Source organism: Lipophrys pholis, assembly GCF_963383615.2.
Source record: "Lipophrys pholis genome assembly, chromosome: 2".
In the NCBI taxonomy this organism is placed as follows: Eukaryota; Metazoa; Chordata; class Actinopteri; order Blenniiformes; family Blenniidae; genus Lipophrys; species Lipophrys pholis.
Window position 1 is genome coordinate 31,392,450 of NC_137636.1, and position 20,573 is coordinate 31,413,022.

Consider the following 20,573-nt stretch of genomic DNA (forward strand, 5'->3'; position numbering starts at 1 on the left):
GAGCGCCATGGCTAGAAATAGCCCGGGACACGGCGGTCCGGACACGGCCTTACCAGGTTAAACACGGCTAAGATTATGATGGCCGCGGCGGTGATGGTTGCAAGAGGGAGGCGCACACACGGCCGTTTAACCACCGCCTCCGACACGGCTGGCAGCCACTGACACCTTGACAGCTTCTCTGGAAACAGGCGCTGCGGTAGATAAAGAGAGTTGAAGGAGGGGGACAAGATGAGAGGACAGACAAACAGGTACATGGGCCTCCTGTACAGACGGACATCTCCAGACGCCATGTGAGTGAGCAGCGGCCGGTTATTTTCAGAGGAGGAATCTCTGTGTGAGGGAGGACCGGGGACTGAATGTCAGACGTCGCCTGTCGAGTCAGCGGCGAAGCTATTGAAAGCTCCGGAGCTGTGAATCCAGATAGCTTCCATGACAATTTTCCATTCTCACGCTGGCTAATTATGGCAGAGGCCGACATACTGTACGCATACACACACATGACCATTTCACCCTTTCCTATCTTTCACTGAGCACTTCTCATGTGCGTTTGCATTGAGTCGCTCACCAGGTACGGAACCTTTCTGTGTGGAGTTTGCATGGTCTTCTTCATGCAGGTCATGGTTTCTCTAGATATTCTGGCTTCCACAATCCCAAAATATGATCGTTACATTCATTGACTAACCAGTACAGGATGTAATATGCCCTGTGCCCAGGGAAGCTGAGGGAGTTTCCAATGCCATGTCCCCTTCCAGAAATAAGAATATCACATCACATAATGATATCACAGATAAAAGGGTGGAGTTTATGTTTCATCCGTCTGTCCCAGTGGTCTCCAACCTGGGTCCTGGTGAGAACATGTCTAAGAAAGTTCAGATGTCACCCTGCCTCAAAACACTAGAATCTAATGTTTCTACCACCATCAAGCGCCTAACAAAGCCTAAAATAGGAATTTCTCACTGCAGGACAGGAGCTCTCCAGGATCAGGGTAAGAAACCGATTATCTGTTCTCTAAACCTGCTTTATCCAAGTTAGGGGTCAGAGTGGCAAAAAAGTAGTGTACAGAGACAAAACACAGGGACTGGCACTGGGAGAACATGCAAAGTCCACTCAGAAAAGCTTTAAAGTCTCAAATCAAACAGATTTCCACTGTGAAGTGAAAGTTGTAACCACTAAACCTCTGCTTACTGTACCATCAAATGATTTTATTTCAAATTCTTGACTAATTCTTCGGTTAGTTTTGATACCAAGGATAAATCCGGTCTGTGCACTGCCTGTATAAAACCTGAACAATAGTGAGAAAACATGAGAAAGGACAGTGCTGCAGAGCCGCTGTGAGTAGAAACGCATTCTTCTCGACGGCTTGCAGTATTGACATTTCCCTCTGTGGTCTCACTGTAATTATCTACAAAGAATTTCCCATTCAATTTCCTATTTTCTGGTGCAAGGAAATTCGATTCAATGAATAGACCTTTAGAGCTAAAAAAACACCCATGAGTCATGCACGTGTAGTGTTGCACAAGCCCAGGGTGGATTATGTAATACACGACTTGGGAGCGTTATGCTGGACAAATGTCAACCCTTTTGAACCGAAGCTTCACCTGCAACCAGAACGGCTGCAGAAGTCGCTGGTGAGAGCCGCGAAAGGCTTTTTCTTCTCTGTTCCCCTTCCTGCAAGCTCGTATGGTAAATGGGGTTAGAGAAGAAACCGGATCACCTGCGTGCAATCGGACAACTAAAGGGCACTGACCTGTAAGTGACCGGCGAAACAGATGGAGAGGGTCAGCAGCAGCACGCAAACCAAGACTCCGAACGACATGCCCAACATCTGTCGGCTGAGGGAGAGAAACCAGATCACTGCGACTCCCAGGACAAAAGACAGCGAGTGTTCTCTGCGCTCGTCATCACATCAGAATCTTTTCAAAGATTCATACTCACTCTTTAGTGACAAACATCTGCACCAAGAAGATACAGAGGAAGATGAAAGTGGCACAGCCGACGTAATGTTTGAACATCGGTAAGTCAAGAGCTCGGTACTGACGAGGACAAAACAAGAACCAAACATGAACCTCGTTATTCAGGATGAGACCAAATGAACTGAACTGAGATGTGCATCAAGTTTTTCATACTTTCAATGAAGTTTGTGTCAAAACCAACCTGCTTTTCCAGATCTTTCTTTGGAAACCACAGCGCTAAACTGCTGCTTTCTTCAGATTTTGACCACCGCCTGAAAAAGAAAGATCGACCACAGAAAATAAACATAACGAAGGAAGTAAAGGAGAAAACAATGAGGAGATAATTGCTCTGACTTTTATGCTTCAGCTTTAAAGATTAGTTGTGATTCTGTGTAAGACGCTGTTTTATAGAGGACAGCAGCACCAGGTCCCACATAGCAGGAGGGACACCTTTTATTTCAGCGGCTTAGAGGAATTACAAAATAATATTTTACAGGGAAAAGCAACATGGAAACTTTGGTTATGGTCTGCACAATAAGAAAAGTTATTTCCCTATTTATCCCAGCACCATCCAGACAGCAATCATGGGTTACATTTGGCCCACAGTTAATTTAAAATCTGCTCCTTTTTTTTTGGCTGAAAAGTGACACAATTCACGAGTTAAAAGCACATTTATGATATTGTCAACTGTTTTGTTTTTCACCTGGATGGTTATTTCTGACACCTTCTGTGAGCAGACATGCAACTGCTTCATTTTGACTGAAGTAAATAAATATTTGTATCATCCACAAATGCAATGCGGATTAAGAGCACCCTATATTAGCTTTTTAGAGAATTGTCTCTTCTTCCGAGCAGTTTTATAAATGATCTGTGGTCTTCACACAGCAGCTGTGACGGGCAGCCTGTGGTTTTTATGAAGGGTCTGTGTACGACAATACACATTCGAAGGCTCATGCAGACTGTGCTATTTTGGCAATCTTTCAAATTCAGTCTTTAAGGGCTATGAAAATATCACCTCCGTATCTATAAGAAAAAGAACAATGCCTGTATATTACATTACATTATGTACCTTCTGATTCTTCACTGGGATAAACATTTCTATGTTTGTTAAATAGTTGTAGGAGCATTCTAGTTTGATTGTGAATGTTGCATTAACCTACCAACCAACAAACAGGCCACTATTGATCCTTTGATCAACAATGACTGTGATTTCTCACAAATATGGGTGATTCGTGTTTTATGATCTTAGAGGATGTAATCAGGTTGTTTCCAAGACGTTAACTAAACACACACGCTCAGAAGAAACGACTCCTCCGTTCAGTTGGTGCGGCAGACGCTAATAAACCAGCTTTGAAAAGAGCGACACGAGGCACCTGAAGGTAAAAGCTCACAAAGGTGACATGTTACATGAAAGAGTCGATGTGTTGAAGCTAATGTGGTTATGAGTCGTACAGTTTCTTTCACTCGTTCACATTGTGAGCGTCAGAAAAACATCAGAAAATCAGAAAATGCTGCATTACTGCAAGTGAATCTCTCGTCAAGCTCACTTCAGAACAGATTTGGTGCACATGAAGTAAATATCAGTTAACCGGTGGTTAAACATGGACGTACTTGCTGCTGAGCTCATCTATGGTTGTGGTCATCTCATTGTGCAGCTCCTCATCAAACTTGCTCTTCTGGGATTTGTTCCTGCACCAGAAAGCACAGAGATCATTAGGGAAGAGGGAAGCCAGACAAACACAGAGACACACATGCTGGCAGGAACAGATGCTGGGAAACCAGATCAGGCCATGCGGATTACTCGGGTCCAGTATAGCTGTGCTTGGAGGCAACGTGGAGGTTAAAGTGATTCCGAGCGTTAGTGGGAGAAAGAGGGAGATGGTTTGTATTAGAGGGGGGTGGGTGACAGACTCAGCGTTATGCTGCATGTTAGATGATCGCTGTGGGATGTGTTGGTAGGCAGCCCCCCTTTACTCCATCAGGGAGGAAAGACACTGAGACCCCACCTCCAAACAAGCCCCACTTAATGGTTAGTGTTAACGGAGGTTAGGGGGGCTTTGGAGATCACACGCTGCCCTGTGACGAAGACGGGGAGGTTAGCCACTGAGAAAAGGGACCACCACTGCTCGGGTTAGTGTCGGGACGGCAAGGCTCTTCGCTGCGGCAGTAGTTGTCACCGTGAGGGAGTCACATTATGAGCGTCTGAAAGCAATGGAAAAGTTCCCGTAGTTGTCAATTATCTTTGATTGTGTGAATTTATGTGTGACCTTTCAGTTCAGATGTGGTTGCTTTTAAAATGCCTGAGAGATAAAGTTGAGCTGCGTTGTGATTCAAACTGTGAAACTTGAAATGATGAAAATCCTTTTATTTTTTGTTTACATTTTTAATTTTAGTCAATATGATTTTAAAATCAAAAAGACATAGTCTCATATGCCAATATTTTGTAAGTTACCTATTTTTTCTAACGAGAGGTCATATTTATCACAATTCTTTTTCAATATTTGAAATCTTTGAGTTTATATGTTATGAATGCAGAAGAAAATGATAAAGCAAAAAACTTTTTGATGAAATTCAGATTTTTGTAGATAATAACTGTGTGTTGTACTAACTGTGTGTAAAATCAACTTTGATCACAACGAATCTGTTTCGAATGCTCATTGTAAAATCAGTGTTTGATATAAAGGGGCAGATCACAAGTTTGGAAACTTTTGTTTTGTATTATATTGTGTTGGGTTTCTTTTGTCAAAGAATGAAATAAAAACTAACGAAATCCAGACAGGATTTTCTCTGAGGATACTGAAGTGAATATAAGATAATAATCTACAAGCTCGAAGGAAATTCTATGTGCTTTCAGTGGAAATTTGATTCCCCCATTGTCATGATGGAGCCACCGGGTTGATAACTACTGTTCTGTCGGGAGCAAAGAGCTTGCAGGCCACGGAGGCCCGACTCACTTCAGGCTGCTGAATGGAGGGGTGGGCAAGGAGAATGGCTCTTCAAGAGACTCATCAAAGCTGTGAGGGTTCAATAATCAGACACAAACATGTCACGACAAAGCAGAAGATCACATCCATGTACAAAACCAAACATCTTATTAGGAGACCGAGAAGCACAGCTGTTACATTTTAATCATGGACAATTCCTTCTGCGAAGCAGAGGTATGAAGACTGAGTGGGCGTGCACCTTATTTCACAGCCGCTTCAGCCTCGGATATGTTCTCCCTGTGCCTGAGTGGACCGTGAATACATGAATGAAATTAATGGTTTCCGAGATAAAACAAAACAATCCCATGTTCTTGCAGAGTAGAACGCTTACGCTCCTGTGCACACACTTATCTCTTCTGGTCGCATTACTCCAGCCCCCGCTGTTTGCGTAGGTGAGTCCTGCCCACTGATCGGCAGCTACACTTTAAACGTTTGTCTGTTTTCTCACTGCCTGCGCCAGAAGGGCAGATGAAGCATTAACCACTGTAAGCTATAACCACTATTAATTTGTCTGTGCATTGTCTGTGCTCCGTCCTGCAGGAGCAGCTGACACGCGGCGCCACAATGTGGGTTTTTAGTGACGGCTTCATTTCACAAATCTCCTGGTGGACTCCGGCAACAATCAAACACCAGCTTTCTCATTTTCATCTTCTTTGTGGGTGTGGAAAGTGGCTCAAGTAGTTTGATCACTTTTGGGTAAAGCAAGCTGGTTTTGAAAAAAATTCCAGTCTGGAAGTTTAGATTTGCTTAAATTTTGTTAATGACAATGTAAATGTACCAAATAATCAGTGTAAAAAATGTGAGCCTTGCATTTTGAACTGGTGAGGGCAGAGTACATCCTGTACAGATCTCCAGTCCATCACGGGGAACAGATAGAGAGACACAGGCTCAGTTTGCCTCAAATGCCTGTTTCTGGACTGTGGGAGAAAACTGGGTAACCAAGGAAGAACCCACACACACAGGGAGAACATGCAAACTCCAAACAGAAGGATGAAACAGATCAGAGAAGACCAACACAGTGATGTCTACATTGCTTCAATTATTAAAAAAAAGAAATTACCCTTGGTTATTTCTTGCAGAAATTGTAAGTATACCTGCACACTGAACCTGATCAAATACTGAAATTCAGTAACATCAGAGTGAATTCTTTAGATTTATGTGTCTATAAGTGAAATATCTGAAAGAAATGGTTCAGGAGGTGTCGGACAGTCAAAAAGATTTATTTGGTTAATTTTATAATAACATTTTTGAACTGGGTTTTACATGTTAATGAGCATTGTCACTATTCAATCTGTACCATCATTTTGTTGCATATTTCAACTGTAAAAGCAATCTCACCACAAAAAAAAGCATTCAACTAGTAAGTTAAACATATATTGAGCGAGTAGTTAGAAACAAATCATTAATCAAGGAATCAAATATAAACACTGTGGATGTTTAAACTGTCTTCAAGCTGTGCCTCACAATGATTTTTACATCAAATCGACCCAACAACCATCTAAAACCACGTTGATGCATTATATGTTGGAGGTCAAACTGATCCTGAAATTTAAAGAGTCAGTTTTACATAACCTTTGGCGCCTCAAACTTTTTCTTCTAAGCTAAATTACTTTATTGCACATGTGGATTATATGTATTTTTTGGTTCAGTTTCCACAACAAATATCAGAACAGTCTCATTAGACTAAAGCCTAATTATTGTTATCGAATTTAATTTACAAGATAAACAAGATGACCATATACAAACTATAATCTGCGCATAGGAGTGGAAAAACAGGATTGTACTAAACATTAGTTAAGCTGATGATTTGAATGTTCGATGAAAAACATTTAAGGTTGATTAAACACACACAGGGTCAGTTTAACTTTGGACTATTTTTGCTTTTCCTCCCACTGAAAATATCAGGAGGGTTAAATGTTACTTGTACATCTTGTTCTTCCTGTTCCACACACACCAAAGGACTTTATCTGCAGGCAGACTCACGATTCCAGAGCCGTTTATTAGGCAGTTTAGCGCTTGTGGCCAAAATTGATGAAGAGGTAACATTTGTGTAACATTTGTGCAACATCGCAGGAGGAACAAAATGTCCAAGTCATGTTTAGACGTCTCGTAATGTAGAACAATGTCAGGAAACCTCAAGGACCCTTTATGAATAATTCAAAAGGAACGACTTATCAAACCTTGGCATTTTACTGCTGCACTCGCGTTTTGCAGATTATGACCCTTTTAAAAGCTTCAGCAGGAGATCGCAGGAAGCCTAAAACGTTGCATGCAGGCTGATGAGCACAATGAAAAGATAAAATATGAAAACATTGGACAGATAATTGGTTTCTTCTGACATATTACGGACACAAGTCTAGGACAATAAATACACTGCTTATATTCACTCTAAATGAGTCCTGCATTGAATGTAATCGAAGCATTCTTTGTGGTTTAAAAAAACAACTATAAGAAAATCTCGTATTGAAATCTTGCATGCAGCTGCTAACAAAACAAGTGCAACAAGTACTAACATGTAAGAGTATGCTACCAAATGTCAAAATACTCCATAAAATGCTTACATGCGTCTCACTTATTTCATTATTCTCCATCTGTATCGGTATAACTTCCACAATGATGTGAAAACATCTATGGTCCTGTGATCTCTTTGACACAAAGAGTTTTGTATGCTGCTGTTAAAGAAATGCAATGGAGAGATGGTGTTAGGTTTAATGAACAGATGGAATAGCAGCTTTCCCTTTTGAACCAATGAGCACAGAAATGCGACTGAGTGACAGGGTTGGCTCGACAGGTCAGGGTGAATCATAAGTGAAATTACAGTCTTTTTCCATCCAAACCAAGCTTCACACTCTGCTGCAGTCACAGACACGTACTGTAAAATTGTGCAGCGACAGCGGCAGCTTTGGACTCGTCTTACCTGTCAGGAATATTGGAAACAGGGGCTGATCGCAGAGGAATGTCCTGGAAAAAATAAAAAAAGAATAATACATTACTCACGCTGTAAAAATGCATGATGACGTGTGTAATACGGCACACCCAGATTTCCCTGATGCAACTTTCTGGTCTGGAAATGTTTCCAATCCCTGTGAGTTAATTGTATATATTGTTTTTTTAATAAACTTCCAAATCCAACCTGTATCTTATTACCAACGAACAAGGATTGGACACAAAACCAAGATTGGAAATGAGGTGACCTTTACCTTGAAACGCGTCTTGCCGTTGACGATGGCGTCGGGGGTGAAGCCCTCCCGGCTCTGGAGGTGGGCAAACGGTTTGACGGCACCCCAGGATTCAAGGTAACGGGTCATTCGCACAGACGCCCGCATCTTCAGGCCGTCGTTCAGCCGAGGTTTGGGTGCTGGGCGGGTGTTCAGTGACGGGTCTTTACACTTGAGACAAACACAAAGACATAAACAAAGCACATTCAGCATTCAAGATCTCATACCACTATACCAATGCCGTCTTCTTATCTTGATATAGAAGAAACACTTGAGTTATCCAGCTTCCTATCGTAATCAAAAGATGAGCTTTCGATTAATTGTCGTCTCTAAATTGACCGCAGGTTCGATGCTGACAGTGTGTCTGTCTCAGTTATGGACTCGTGAAGTGCCCGGGCTGCACCCTGGATCGACCGAACAAAATCAATGGAGAAAAAGTTCTTAACCTCAGAAAGCTTTGGAGGAATTCTGGGAATAGAGCAGACTGACACTCGGCTTTGGACAGCTGAGAGGTGATGTGTGTGATTCAGACACATCTGATTGTATTTACAAATCGGAGCGTGGGTTTTTCTTACCCAGCACCATGCATGAACTTTGGCCCAAAAAATTACAGGAAAATTACATGACGTAGCAAGAAAAAAAAAAAAAACATCTTGCATCTGAAGCTCAGGGTCAATTTCTTATTGTGTGTGGAGGAAATGTGTCCTCCTGAGAGGGAACATTTACAAACTTACCCGTGGATCAATGACTAAGTAGGTCCGGATATTGAGCTCTTTCAGGTAGGGGTCTCTGAGGTGGCCATTGCCTTCTTCCACTTCGTAGGCTTTGTTGAGGTGCTTCAGAGTGGCCTCTGTGATGTGGACACGTCTGACCGAGAAGGAAAAAGAAAACCATTTAACTTGAAGTTATTCCTTTTCCACAAGGTGGTCATTTTGGAAGTCTTAAATTTAGAAAACATCATCCCAAACGCTGCAGTATGAAGCGTCTCAGGTTCACAGAAAGAGCGTGAAGAAGAACCGCGGGTATTCTCAGCTTGGGTGTGGCATTAAAATAATATGAAACATACACTGCAGACAGCTTTTTACGACACACTCACCCTGGGAGCCCTCCTGACTCCATGTGATTGGCCAGCGTGACGTCATGTGACCAGACGTCAAACTGCCACTTGCGAAGGCCGATCACACCGCAGAGCACGTTGCCCGAGTGGACTCCCACTCGCATGTTGATTTCCACTGACGTGGCCTCGTGCACCTGCCTGAAGGAGTTTCACAGTCATTAAAAAAAAAATAAAAAAACTTAAAAGTGTAGAAGATTGTTTTGATGTGTAAACACAGTCCTTCGGAGTACATTAACAGTGTAGTCGTTTCGATTTTGCTCTGCTTATCTGGAGCCCGAGGCCATCCTTAATACACATTAATACATACAAACTCTTGTTTTTACTGAATCAAAAGCCTCAGATTTACCATTCAAGCACTGTAGTAAACAGAACTGAGAATAACTCGACACACGGTTGCCCTTCAGCCTCACGTTACACCACACGGGGTTCTGCGAGGTTACACAAAGGGCTGATGGCTGACTCACTTGATGGCTTCACACATGTCAAGGCCCATCTTGACACAGTTCTTGGCGTGTTTTGGAAGTGAGACCGGCAGCCCAGACACACAGTAGTAACAGTCTCCGAGGATCTTGATCCTCATACATTCGTTTTCCTTCACAGATTGAGAAACAAGACACCAAAAAAAAAAAAAAAGAAAAATACTCAATGAAATTAGGAAACAACTTTTGAGCAGCCAAAACCGGCATGTCATAGTAATTAGGTTTAACTGCCTGGACATGATTAAGTGCTTCCTTAAAGTATTTTCTCACTAAACAACCAGATCCAGATTTTCCCAGATGAAGGCCTATGACAGGAAGTCATGAACACACTCACTTGTAATCATTAGATCAGTGTGGCGGCAGAGTTTTCAGAGGCAAAACTTCAATCAGCAAGTCAGACTAAAGAGTTTCAGCAATTAGCGTGACAAATAACTCACCTTGGCGATTTGATCAAACTTGCCAAACAATTCATTGAGCATGATGACAAGCTCTTTGGGGGAACAGTCACTGGCCAACCGGGTGAAGCCAACAATGTCTGCGTAGAGAATGCTGTAACACATAGACACGGTTTTATAAAAGTTTATCATCACAGGTGAAAAGAACTCAGCAAATAGGACATTAAAAATTCATGCACATTGCAGTCATAACGTGTTTTAAAGTAACGCTTAAGGTCTTCACTTCGTGAACTTGCTGCTGCAAAGGTTTCTTCACATTAAATGGGAGTTTTTCCTTTCCACAGTTTCCTATGCTTGCTCGTGTGAAATTGTTAGGTTTTTCTCTGTGAAAGTGTTTGAGATGACCGTGTTGAATTGAATACATTTGCTGCAGACCCTGCAGGTAATTACAGCTTCCACGAAAAAAATGTAAAAAGGTGGAATATCATCAGACTTAATTTGACTTGAATTTCTGCTCATGAACAATCAATCAACAGTCTTGAAGGACCCGGAGACAATCAACCAGTGTGCAGTGGACGGGAGGACTTCAGCTTACAGCATTCGCAGTTCAGATATGAGCCAAAAAGGCTGCTTGACTCTGCACAACCTCCTTGGTGGATGTGTTGCAGTGTGACCACTATATGCTGGCTGAATTAGGTTGATGCTTTTCAGGCAAAAATTCCCATTAACCTCCAGCAGATGTGACTGGCGACTGATTAATAATCCGTCAGTGCTGAATCATATCCGCAGCTTCATTAGAGCTGGTCGTAAGCGAACCGCAGAGGGACGGCGGTATCCGCGCTGACCTTTCCGAGACCCCTACGCCAACAAGGAAAAGCAGCTGGGAGTTTGGCAGCGATCCAACCAAAAAGAGAGCACCTGACTCGCTGCTTCAGCACACCTCCGTCTCTCGGGGCACTCTCAACAACGAACACTGTTCATCTCACCGAGTTAGAGGATATGTCAATAATTGTGTGATGAATGCTGCACATGGAAACTAAAGCATGATGGGATATAATCAGCTTGACTTGGAGATGTTCAGTAATGAGAAGTCGCTGCTGCAGGATCATTCTCACAGGCTAATCAAGCGGTCAGCAACATCTGAGAAAAAACCCAGCGCTCTTATTATTTCTGACTTAATACAAAGATATTCTTAAAAATAAAAAAAAATAAAAAAAATCACTTCAAAAGTCCACTGACTGCATGTTTATTTGCCCACAAAGAGCTGTTGTGTGGGCTGCCGCATGAACTGAATGATGCAGTAATGAGGCATACCACATCTAACCAGGCTGATTACCGGCTCTGCTGAAGCCTGGCCCGAACACAGCAGCCCATAAGACGACCAGCAGTCATTTCAAATGCTTGAAGGCCACGTTCTTCATCAGAAAGAACAAACACAGGTCATTACTGGGCAGACCGAGGGTATGTATCCCATCATTCCACATCTTTCCACCACAATACGACAACCTGAAACTAACACGAACACAAATGATGGATCCGTTCAATCCTGAAATGTGGTAAACATCAGATTGTGGAGCAGATGATCTTAAAATTTGTCAAATCATAAAATGAAAACCAGACGTGTAATAGAAATAGAAAAGAAGAAGATTTGAAGAAGAAAGGAACCAATGGCCAGAGGTCTCAGAAGTTACTGGTTACAATATGAATAAATCTCATAAGAGCTGAGATAGTTGAAAAAAAACTACAAAACATATCTGCACAAAGTAAAAACTTGACTTTGAGGTGAACAACTTTTCAAATAAACTTTAACTATCAGATGCAAGCAGTAGAGGGGTTATTTGATTAAGAAAGGAAATTAATCTAGAAACATAAAGAATCCTAATAGGTTGAATGGTAAAGAGTCAGTTTTTTGCACTGCTTTTTAATTTATATCAATTTTTTTATTTTTATTTTTTTTAATTAATACATACCAATATGCTAAAGATGCATATTAAAACAATTCAAATGTTTTTACAGATTAAGAAATTCCACAAGGCGATTCCTCTATTGAGGCAAGACTGGACTGTTTCTTCTCTACATGAAAAACAAAACAACAACAAAAAAAAAAAAAAAAAAAAAAAAAAAAAAAATCAGCTGGCAAACCATCTGCCAAAGTTCAGTTGAGGCTGCCCCAATGTCTGTCAGCACTTGCTAAATTAATGAAACTCTCATAAAACAAAAGCTTCAACTGGGTCACTGCTCTGGAAACAGACGTACTAATCCGCAGCATTATGAGAATTGCCAAGAGAAATTCTCTTTTTATGCCCCGCTTTTATTTCCTTTTGTCCGCCTTGTTTGTTTTATGAAGTGAACTCAGGTTTTTCTGAGACACAGAGGATTAATGAGATTAAAACAACAAAGAAAGCAGATTAAATACCTGTGAGTAAATATTGCATTTATGTGTTAGCCTTTAATAATGAAGGTTTACACAAAGGCCAGCAATATTAAAATGATACTCTTATTAGAAGAGGGATTAGATTTACTTCTTTAGACTTTTTGGGCAAAACTAATACACAAAAACTACTTTTTTAACCTTGAGGACCGTCCTCCCTGAGGACAGTTTATTGTTGACAACCCAGTATTCCAGAGGTTTTTCATATTTTTCACTGTATGCTAATTATACCTTGTTAGGTTTCTCACACACTTCCTATACACATCACCGGAAACTAGAAGATCTTAGTTTAATTTCATGCATAGCCGAAGGTTGTAGGTGATGAGCTCTGTGGACAGTACGCTTTGGCATTTGAGGATGTACAATCACAGGAAATCAACTCAAAGCAGTAGTAGTCCTCAAGAGGTTAAAGTTTGAATTAAAGCTGCAGCCAATAATATTGGAGAACAATTCAAGATGTCACATTTGGTGAGATCTTCCTCCTGTAGACACCTCAAGTGGCGAGAAATTGAAACATCTTGTATGGAGCTGAAAGTGAAGGAGGCGCATTGGACTAGATTGCTCTCTGCAGACGGACTGTATAGAAATAATATAATAATCTGGAATTTTTAAACAAAACACACATTGATGTGTTAGGTTTGAGTGACTGGCTCACTGGCCTCTTTCCAGGTTATTGCAAAAACATATACTTACATATCTACATGTCCCACTTACTGCTCATTAAATATTTATCGTTAAGGGAGAGAGGGTGTGTCCCCCACTCATAGTAATAAAAGATTCCTTACCAGCAAACTGGACAAAAACATCATCTAATGGTGAAATTAGACGACTCATGCTGCACAAAACAAGCCAGCCAAGTCGCAGCAAGTAGTACATTTTGGTTAAATACCAGACTTCCTGTATTTTTATGGTGCGTCTCTACATATTACATATCTGTACATATTGACTGAAACCTTCGTACCTGGTTCACTCATGGTATTGCAATTGTCATGTTTACGTTTAGTTTCTTGTGTTAGCTTCACTTTCTGCGTTTGGCTCCTCAACTTCCCCTCCTCATGTCTGACTGTTCACCCTTCGCTGATGTGTTTCACCTGCGCCTGAGCGTGGAACTGTCTTCACCTGGTGGATGTGGTCTACTGTACACTAGTCTATCGAGAGTTTTTTGTGAGTTTTGTTTGCTGGTTCGTTTGCGTTTCAGCGTCGGTTGTGTTCCTGTGATTTCTGCTTTCCTTACACTCCAGGCTTTTCCCTGTATTTAGGTTTTTGTCTCTACATCATGGTTTTGTTGACCGCTTGCTCCACCTGCCCTTTACCCAACGCTTCGAATCGATCAAGCTCCTATATGTTAAACTGTCGTGTCAGCAATGTAACTATACAAATTCAGTCAGTCTTCTTCACATTAGTTTCCACAAAAACTTTCACTTCTTCGCTTTTGAAGAAAATTGAAAAAGCTACTTTGTCTTTTGTATCATGATCTCCTCTTGAAAACAAATACAGCAAACATCCCCTCTTCTTCACCCTTACTGCTACTTGGTGGTTTGATCTTGTCTGTTGCTGCAGATAAGGTTATAACCAATGCATCTGAAATCCTGCATGTTTCTGTTTTATAGTGGGACGTGTGACTGTACCTGACATTCTCGTGCCTCTTCACATAGAGACTGTGGAAGTTGTTGTCCTTGACCAGCCGCTGCTGCTCTTCTTTGTCCTTGCAGTCTTGCAGGCGCTCCATTATGGCCAGTTTCATCTTCATGGAGATGTACACCGGCAGTACAGACTGCAACAAGTTCTCCTGCAAGCGCACAAAAACATGAACACACACAATTATGTAACTGCATTTCAGGAGAGGCCGGGACACGGGGCTTATCTGACCGCAGCACTCAATGTGATGATGAGTGGTCAAGCCCTGAAATTAGAGCTTACCTGAGAACAACTAGAACACCAAGACACACACAAGGGAGGCTGAGTTCTTTCTCATTAAACTTGACAGTGCTATTCACCTGTCAAGTTCCTTATTCATTTTCAATCATTGAACATTGAAAGAATTAATTCTTTTTCATCACTTCCCATTTTTAATCCTGAGACAAAGACAGACAGCAGGTTGTGGTACAAAAGCTAGAAACAGTATTCTCTGATTATGAATGAATGTCTTAGCAAGGAAAGTCAATATGTATTGATCCATCTTCCCTACAGTTTTATCCTGAGATATACTGTACATGCCGACTGTGTTTGAAGGCAGGATGCTCGTCCATAACAAGGCAAATAGAGAGAGAAGACAACTATACACACTCACATTTACGCCTACGAGCAATGTGGATTCACCTCAAATGCGTATTTTTAGATTGTCATGTTTTCAGCCAGGTTACCTGGAGGAACATGCAAACTCCAGACAGAAAAGGCCCCCAAGCTCATCCTGGGACTTCAAAGAATGCTCGCCAATATAATATATCCCAGTCACATTTAGGAAACATAGTTTCCCCTTGGAGAAATTCTTTCACTGTCTTTAACCCATCCTATTCACAGTTAACTTTAACAATACGTGCATACAGTGCGGCACCCAGGGAGCAGGCGGGTTTTTTTCGGGTTCCTGTCAGCAGTGGGATTCAAATCTGCAAACTGTCTATCCCAAGTGCACTTCTCTAACCTCTCGGCCACCACTGCCCCACACAGACAAGATGCTCTTAGCTCATCAGCCTAACAAGCAATCGATGGCTGAAATGGAAAATGTTTCTCAGCAAAGACAAAATCCAGTTAAATATTAAGAATGGACACAGTGTTTTTGGGAATCAGTGTGCTACCAATAAGTATAACATTACAATCCACAAGTGTAACAATTCTTCCCATAAATCCCTAATACCCTTAGGGTTAAAGGTTGTGCCAATTAAATAATAATGATGCGACGTTAGCAAAGCATGACAAGGCAGAAAAAAACATGTCAGTTTGGATACAGGACAATGTGTTATTTGACTTGGAGATCAACCCCATCAGTGTTGATCTGCTTCAACAATCAGACTCCCGAGAAGTGTTCAGAGTTCAATGGATTGATTAAGACAGGAATGCAGAAAAGCAAAATCTCCCAAAAAGATTAATCCCTCTTCATAGAATCAGAGGCGCATCGGGGCACATCAGCTCACTCCACTGAGGGAATCCAGGCTTCCTCCATTATTCACAAGATGGTTATTACTGCCAACGCTCATTAAAAAGTGAACGTAAAGGTGATTCATGTGTGAGTGTTGGTGTACATGTGTACGTATGGGTTTGAGGGAGAAAATGCAGTGAACATTCACCTCCTAATTGTCTCATTGTTCAGTTCAACTACAGATGAAACTAAATTACTTTGACAAAATTGCTTCAAAATTAACAACAAATATCTCTTGTAAACACGTAATTAAGCAGATGACCTTCGCCTTTATACAGCAGACTAAATTATACCTCTCTTTTCTCTCGTCTCATTTCTTTGTGGCCATGGCAGATCAGATGAGAAAAGAGAGACGCATGTGTTAACAGTAGCTTTCAACTCGCTGCACAGACGTTCAAAGGGATTTACATCTGAGCTGCAGACAGGCCACCTCAGGTCATCAACTCTCCCGCTGTGAAGCCATTCCTGTCTTCATTAAGCTTTATTTTTCAGGTGACCGTGCTGGTTGTCTACAAAGTCTAATAAATAAAGTAGAAAAAAAACGGCTGAATAGTGTCTGGTATTTGACTCAAGTCCTGCATCCTTTCATTTACTCCTGCAAGTCAGCAACAATGAAAGCATCCTCCACTCTGGGTATAATTCTTTTCCTGCTGTGATTACAGTTAATGACACACGTTATGCACCCACTGCTTTTTAACCAGTTTTCGCCCAACTTTGTGCTCGTTATTAACTTTTGTCAGATCTCAGGGTCTTTTGGTCTAACGTGTCAGGATTTTCCCTGTGTGTGTTATCACGAGTCTTATTTATTTCCCTGGAGTGTCTCTGGACACTGTCCAGGCCGTGAAGACATCTCAAGGACTCCTGAGAATGACATTTAATTTGGAGAGGTGAATGTGTTTCGACTTAAAACTCCCAGAGCTTTTCTTTTTAATAATAAGAAGAAAGAAAAGAAAAGCAAATACACAAATTGGCCGTTTCAGTGATCTGTGGAATGAAATCTTTTTTTTTCTAATGAATAAACCAAGGTGGCAGAGGTCAGAAAGGCTGAAGACTCACACAAAGCAATCTTTGTGTGTCCTTGTGTGTGTGTGCTGCAACCTTCATCCATTCACAGTCCCCGTCACAGACTTTCATTACGAAAAATATCCACTGCCATAAAGTGGTGTTTGCTGAGACGGTTGATAAATGCGGGTTGGGCGCATTACATGGCACTCTATAAATATTACTTCTCAGTCTGCATCCGTGCATTATATCATTCATGGTAAGTATGTATTTATATTGAAACCAAAACATTTATTGTGCAGAGCCACATTAACTTGATTTATGGGGAGGTTCTGGGTGAAAGAAAAGGTTGAATCAGTTCAGAGAACATGATTATTTTGTCAAAAAGGAGCATCACATGGTTTGAATGCAATTTTCACAACCTTTACACGTCGCCAACAAACATTTTGGAGGAACATCACGGTCTCCTGCTGAAACTAATGTGGGAACACAACGTGAGTTTGTCATTTTGTGTACCGCTCACTCTCTCTTTTTCCAGCCTCCGGGTTCAAATTCAACATGAGGTTTAAATGTTAATGATTATATCATTCCTTTTGGCCCTGCCAGGCAACGCCGCGGCTTCCCTGTCAGCGTGCTTTATGCCCCATACTAAGCGACAGTCAAAACAAATCACAAAAGGGAGAAAATTGTTTTAAAACGGCCTCTGAAGTCGAAGCAAGTCAGTGCAGATGCATCTAATTTAAAAGGCATCGCAGGAAAATCTAATTTGAGGCGGATTTGTTAGTCGCAATGAAAACATTCATGGGAGAGTCAATAGGAGGCCAGCCAAAGGCAAAGCTTAAAGACAAAATAAATTTATAAGAGTTTGGCATTAACCATTACGAATGAGTTATTTTCATCATTTGTTTGTTTGCACTGATGGTTTCTGCTTAGTGAGGTTTTCAATGCAGTGAAAATAGTCACAATGTGGGTAAAATACACATTTCCTGTTGAATTTCTATGCATAGTTAGACACTGAATCACTGTTGCTTAAGCTGCCAAACGTTCAAGAGGTTTGGAAACAATATATAAACGTTCATTAATGATGAATTCCATTTTACTTTGGGGGCAAAATGTCGCTGTTGCTCAGTGCTTCCAGCTCGGAATGAAACAGCCTTTTGACAGTCGCTCTGTGACACTAACCTGCTGTCTCTTTTCTATCTCCAGCTTCATCCGCATGCTGAGGCACCTCAGAGTGTCCTGGAAAGTCTGCCTCAGGGTTTTCTCCATCAGGACTTTATGAAAGGCTCCCACCACGCTGCCGCACAGAAACACCACCGCATTGGACAGCAGCTAGAGAAAGAGACGCAAAGGTGACGTTAGGAATGGAAACACTTAGTTCCACCCTCACATGCTGACATGTAAGGTCACATCCGTTGGGTTGGAGTCTACATATTGGAGTCAGTTCAATATCATGTTCATATCAGAAATTGCTCTATATGCATTAATACTAATTAATACTAATGTAATCCAACGTGGTCACATGTGTGACATCATTTTGAAACATCAAACCAAGAACTGAAGTCTAAACGTACTTCACAAGAACAGAGACACAGTTTTAACTCCCAAGACTGCAAGACAAATATGACATAATAATGTTCTCACAGCCCTGGTTTGGGAGTTTACGCAGCTTGTTCTCTATACATTGTCTGACAACTATTATGTGATTTATCAGAAATTTGAAGTGGGCGTGGTTAATGTGGACAAACCACCCCGATGCACTTTTTGTCCTTATCCTCCCAGGAGAGTACACATCTCTGTATATTAAAGTTGGAGACACACTTCATGACAACAGATAACTTTGTTTGCTTTCTCGAGGTTTCACAAGAACCAAGATCCATCTGTCCAGCATATTACATAAATCACAAGTAGCGCCGAATTTTCCCACTTTAGCCATACCCACTTTTAATTTCAGACCAATCTCAAAACAGTCATCAGACACCACATGAGAAAAAAAAGTTCTTCCCAGATGATGAGCGAGGAACAATCCGTAAGAAACCCCAAACAAAGGAAAGGAATGACACTACTCTCTTCTCACAGCTCTGGGAAACAGAACAAATGTCTCTTTTCAAATGGAGTTTGCATAGACTGCAAGAATCTACAGAAAGGCCTACCAACGGAAATGGCACAGAATAACAAATAAAACAGGTCCTCAACATTTCGCATTAAAAACAGGGGAGAAAAAATATTTAACAAGCTTCAAAATCGTGGAACACAAAACAGAGGCCATCTTTGATAAGTCACTTTTCAGGATGTGGCGCAGAAGCAACAAAACCACCAGGAAATAATCTCACTGCATCGTAGTTTGGATGGAATAATGGCATGTTTAATGAGGATATTGCTGGAATGCTCTCTTGTGGTCACATTACAGCTTCAATGATGATCTAAGATAACTATAAATTGACTTTATTATATTTATTAACATTTGAAGCTTTTATTTATTTTTTTATTTTTTTTAGATGACATGCCTTTATTATCAATGTACATAAAATATGATGGAATTCAGTTAGGCAATTGCAGCATGACAGTCATAGTGGGCATTAAAAGTCACAACAGCCTGAGGGGAGGGAGGTGAACGGGACATGACGGGGTGAGAGGGCTCTCCTCTGATGTTGACGGCTCCTTCTTTGGAGTCGACTCCAGTAAATGTCACAGAATTTCTGTTAATTCTCAGTTTTCTGAAGGAGATATAACAAGAGAGAAATGTAACATTATAGAAAATTGGCTGAATTGCAATGTTTTAACTACTGTAGGAGGGCCGAGGGCTGCAAGATCCGGTTATAAAGTGTTCCTGAAAGAATGTGAAAACACTGAAATATGTGGTACTCAGCTGATGACGTTTTGGTTTTTTTTGGCAGGCTTGTATTCCAGGTGGTTCTGGTAACATTTTGGCACCACTCAAGCTACTTTTCATACTGTCACTGATTTAAATTTATGTTTAGTGAAGCTGCCTAATGAAGCATCTGTTTCTCAGCTTGTAGGAGGGGACACCTGATCACTGGATCTTGTTTCAAACAGGCCTGACATTACAAAGCTGAGAGTTTGACTTCCATGAATTTGAGCCCTAATTTGGCAATAACATCAATTATTCAAAGCAACCCCCCAAAAAGGTTAGATTTTGTCTAAATGTAAGTAAAAAAAACACTAATTTAAAAAAAAACATAAACTGGCCTTCCTACAGTTCAATAGCGCTCACAAAAAATTCCAGCAATAGGTCATCTGACTTCCCAAGTCGTTACAGAGAGTTGAAGCAAAGTGTGTGCTGCATAATTAAATCCCATTCAAAAAGCGCTAATAGTTCCTTCATAACTTTGCTCAGGACACAGTGGAGATCAACAGCAGCAGCTCTCTGGTACAGGGGTCACAACTGCAAGCCATGGCAACTTGGACAGTAGACCATTAGGATACAATAAACAAACAAATAAATAAAGCTTAGTCTTATAATGTACATAAAGAAAATCAATCGTTTCACGAGTCGACTCGACAGAAAGTGAGCTCAATCTTTTCATAATTCTAAAAAATACTGCCCTCTACACTTTCTGTGACACTTAGTTGATTGTTTAAAACCTACCGAACAACTGCTTTAATACAAGTAAAACTTTATATCCATGAACCAAAATAACTGAAATGGTTTTTACCTGGTGGGCGAGATAGGGAGGGGTCTCCTCGCTGTAAAGGGTGAGGCGGAGTGTCAGGGCCAAAATGTGGGACAGGGAGGAAATGACACTCAACACCACGGCGTACCACAGCTGGAACGGCAGCATGGTGTACACTGTGAAAATGATGAAGAGGAAGAAAGGCACCTGGAAACAGAAAGGAA

The 20,573-nt window shown here is 41.2% G+C and overlaps 1 protein-coding gene across 2 annotated transcripts in view; it reads right to left on the reverse strand.

Annotated features, from left to right (window-relative positions):
- The window catches only part of adcy7 (adenylate cyclase 7), a 69,285-nt gene that overhangs the window by 9,197 nt on the left and 39,515 nt on the right, over positions 1 to 20,573 (reverse strand). The window contains exons 4-18 of one of the 2 annotated variants that reach the window (XM_080458025.1): positions 20,392 to 20,556; positions 17,897 to 18,046; positions 14,205 to 14,365; positions 10,188 to 10,299; positions 9,736 to 9,863; positions 9,251 to 9,409; positions 8,889 to 9,021; positions 8,137 to 8,325; positions 7,854 to 7,897; positions 4,907 to 4,966; positions 3,564 to 3,641; positions 2,155 to 2,224; positions 1,936 to 2,033; positions 1,748 to 1,832; positions 54 to 191 (exon numbers count right to left, since the gene is read on the reverse strand). In XM_080458025.1, the coding sequence (XP_080314151.1) occupies positions 54 to 191; positions 1,748 to 1,832; positions 1,936 to 2,033; positions 2,155 to 2,224; positions 3,564 to 3,641; positions 4,907 to 4,966; positions 7,854 to 7,897; positions 8,137 to 8,325; positions 8,889 to 9,021; positions 9,251 to 9,409; positions 9,736 to 9,863; positions 10,188 to 10,299; positions 14,205 to 14,365; positions 17,897 to 18,046; positions 20,392 to 20,556 (1,770 nt within the window). The remainder of the gene's footprint in view (positions 1 to 53; positions 192 to 1,747; positions 1,833 to 1,935; positions 2,034 to 2,154; positions 2,225 to 3,563; positions 3,642 to 4,906; positions 4,967 to 7,853; positions 7,898 to 8,136; positions 8,326 to 8,888; positions 9,022 to 9,250; positions 9,410 to 9,735; positions 9,864 to 10,187; positions 10,300 to 14,204; positions 14,366 to 17,896; positions 18,047 to 20,391; positions 20,557 to 20,573) is intronic. The other variant, XM_080458026.1, reaches the window with a different exon arrangement.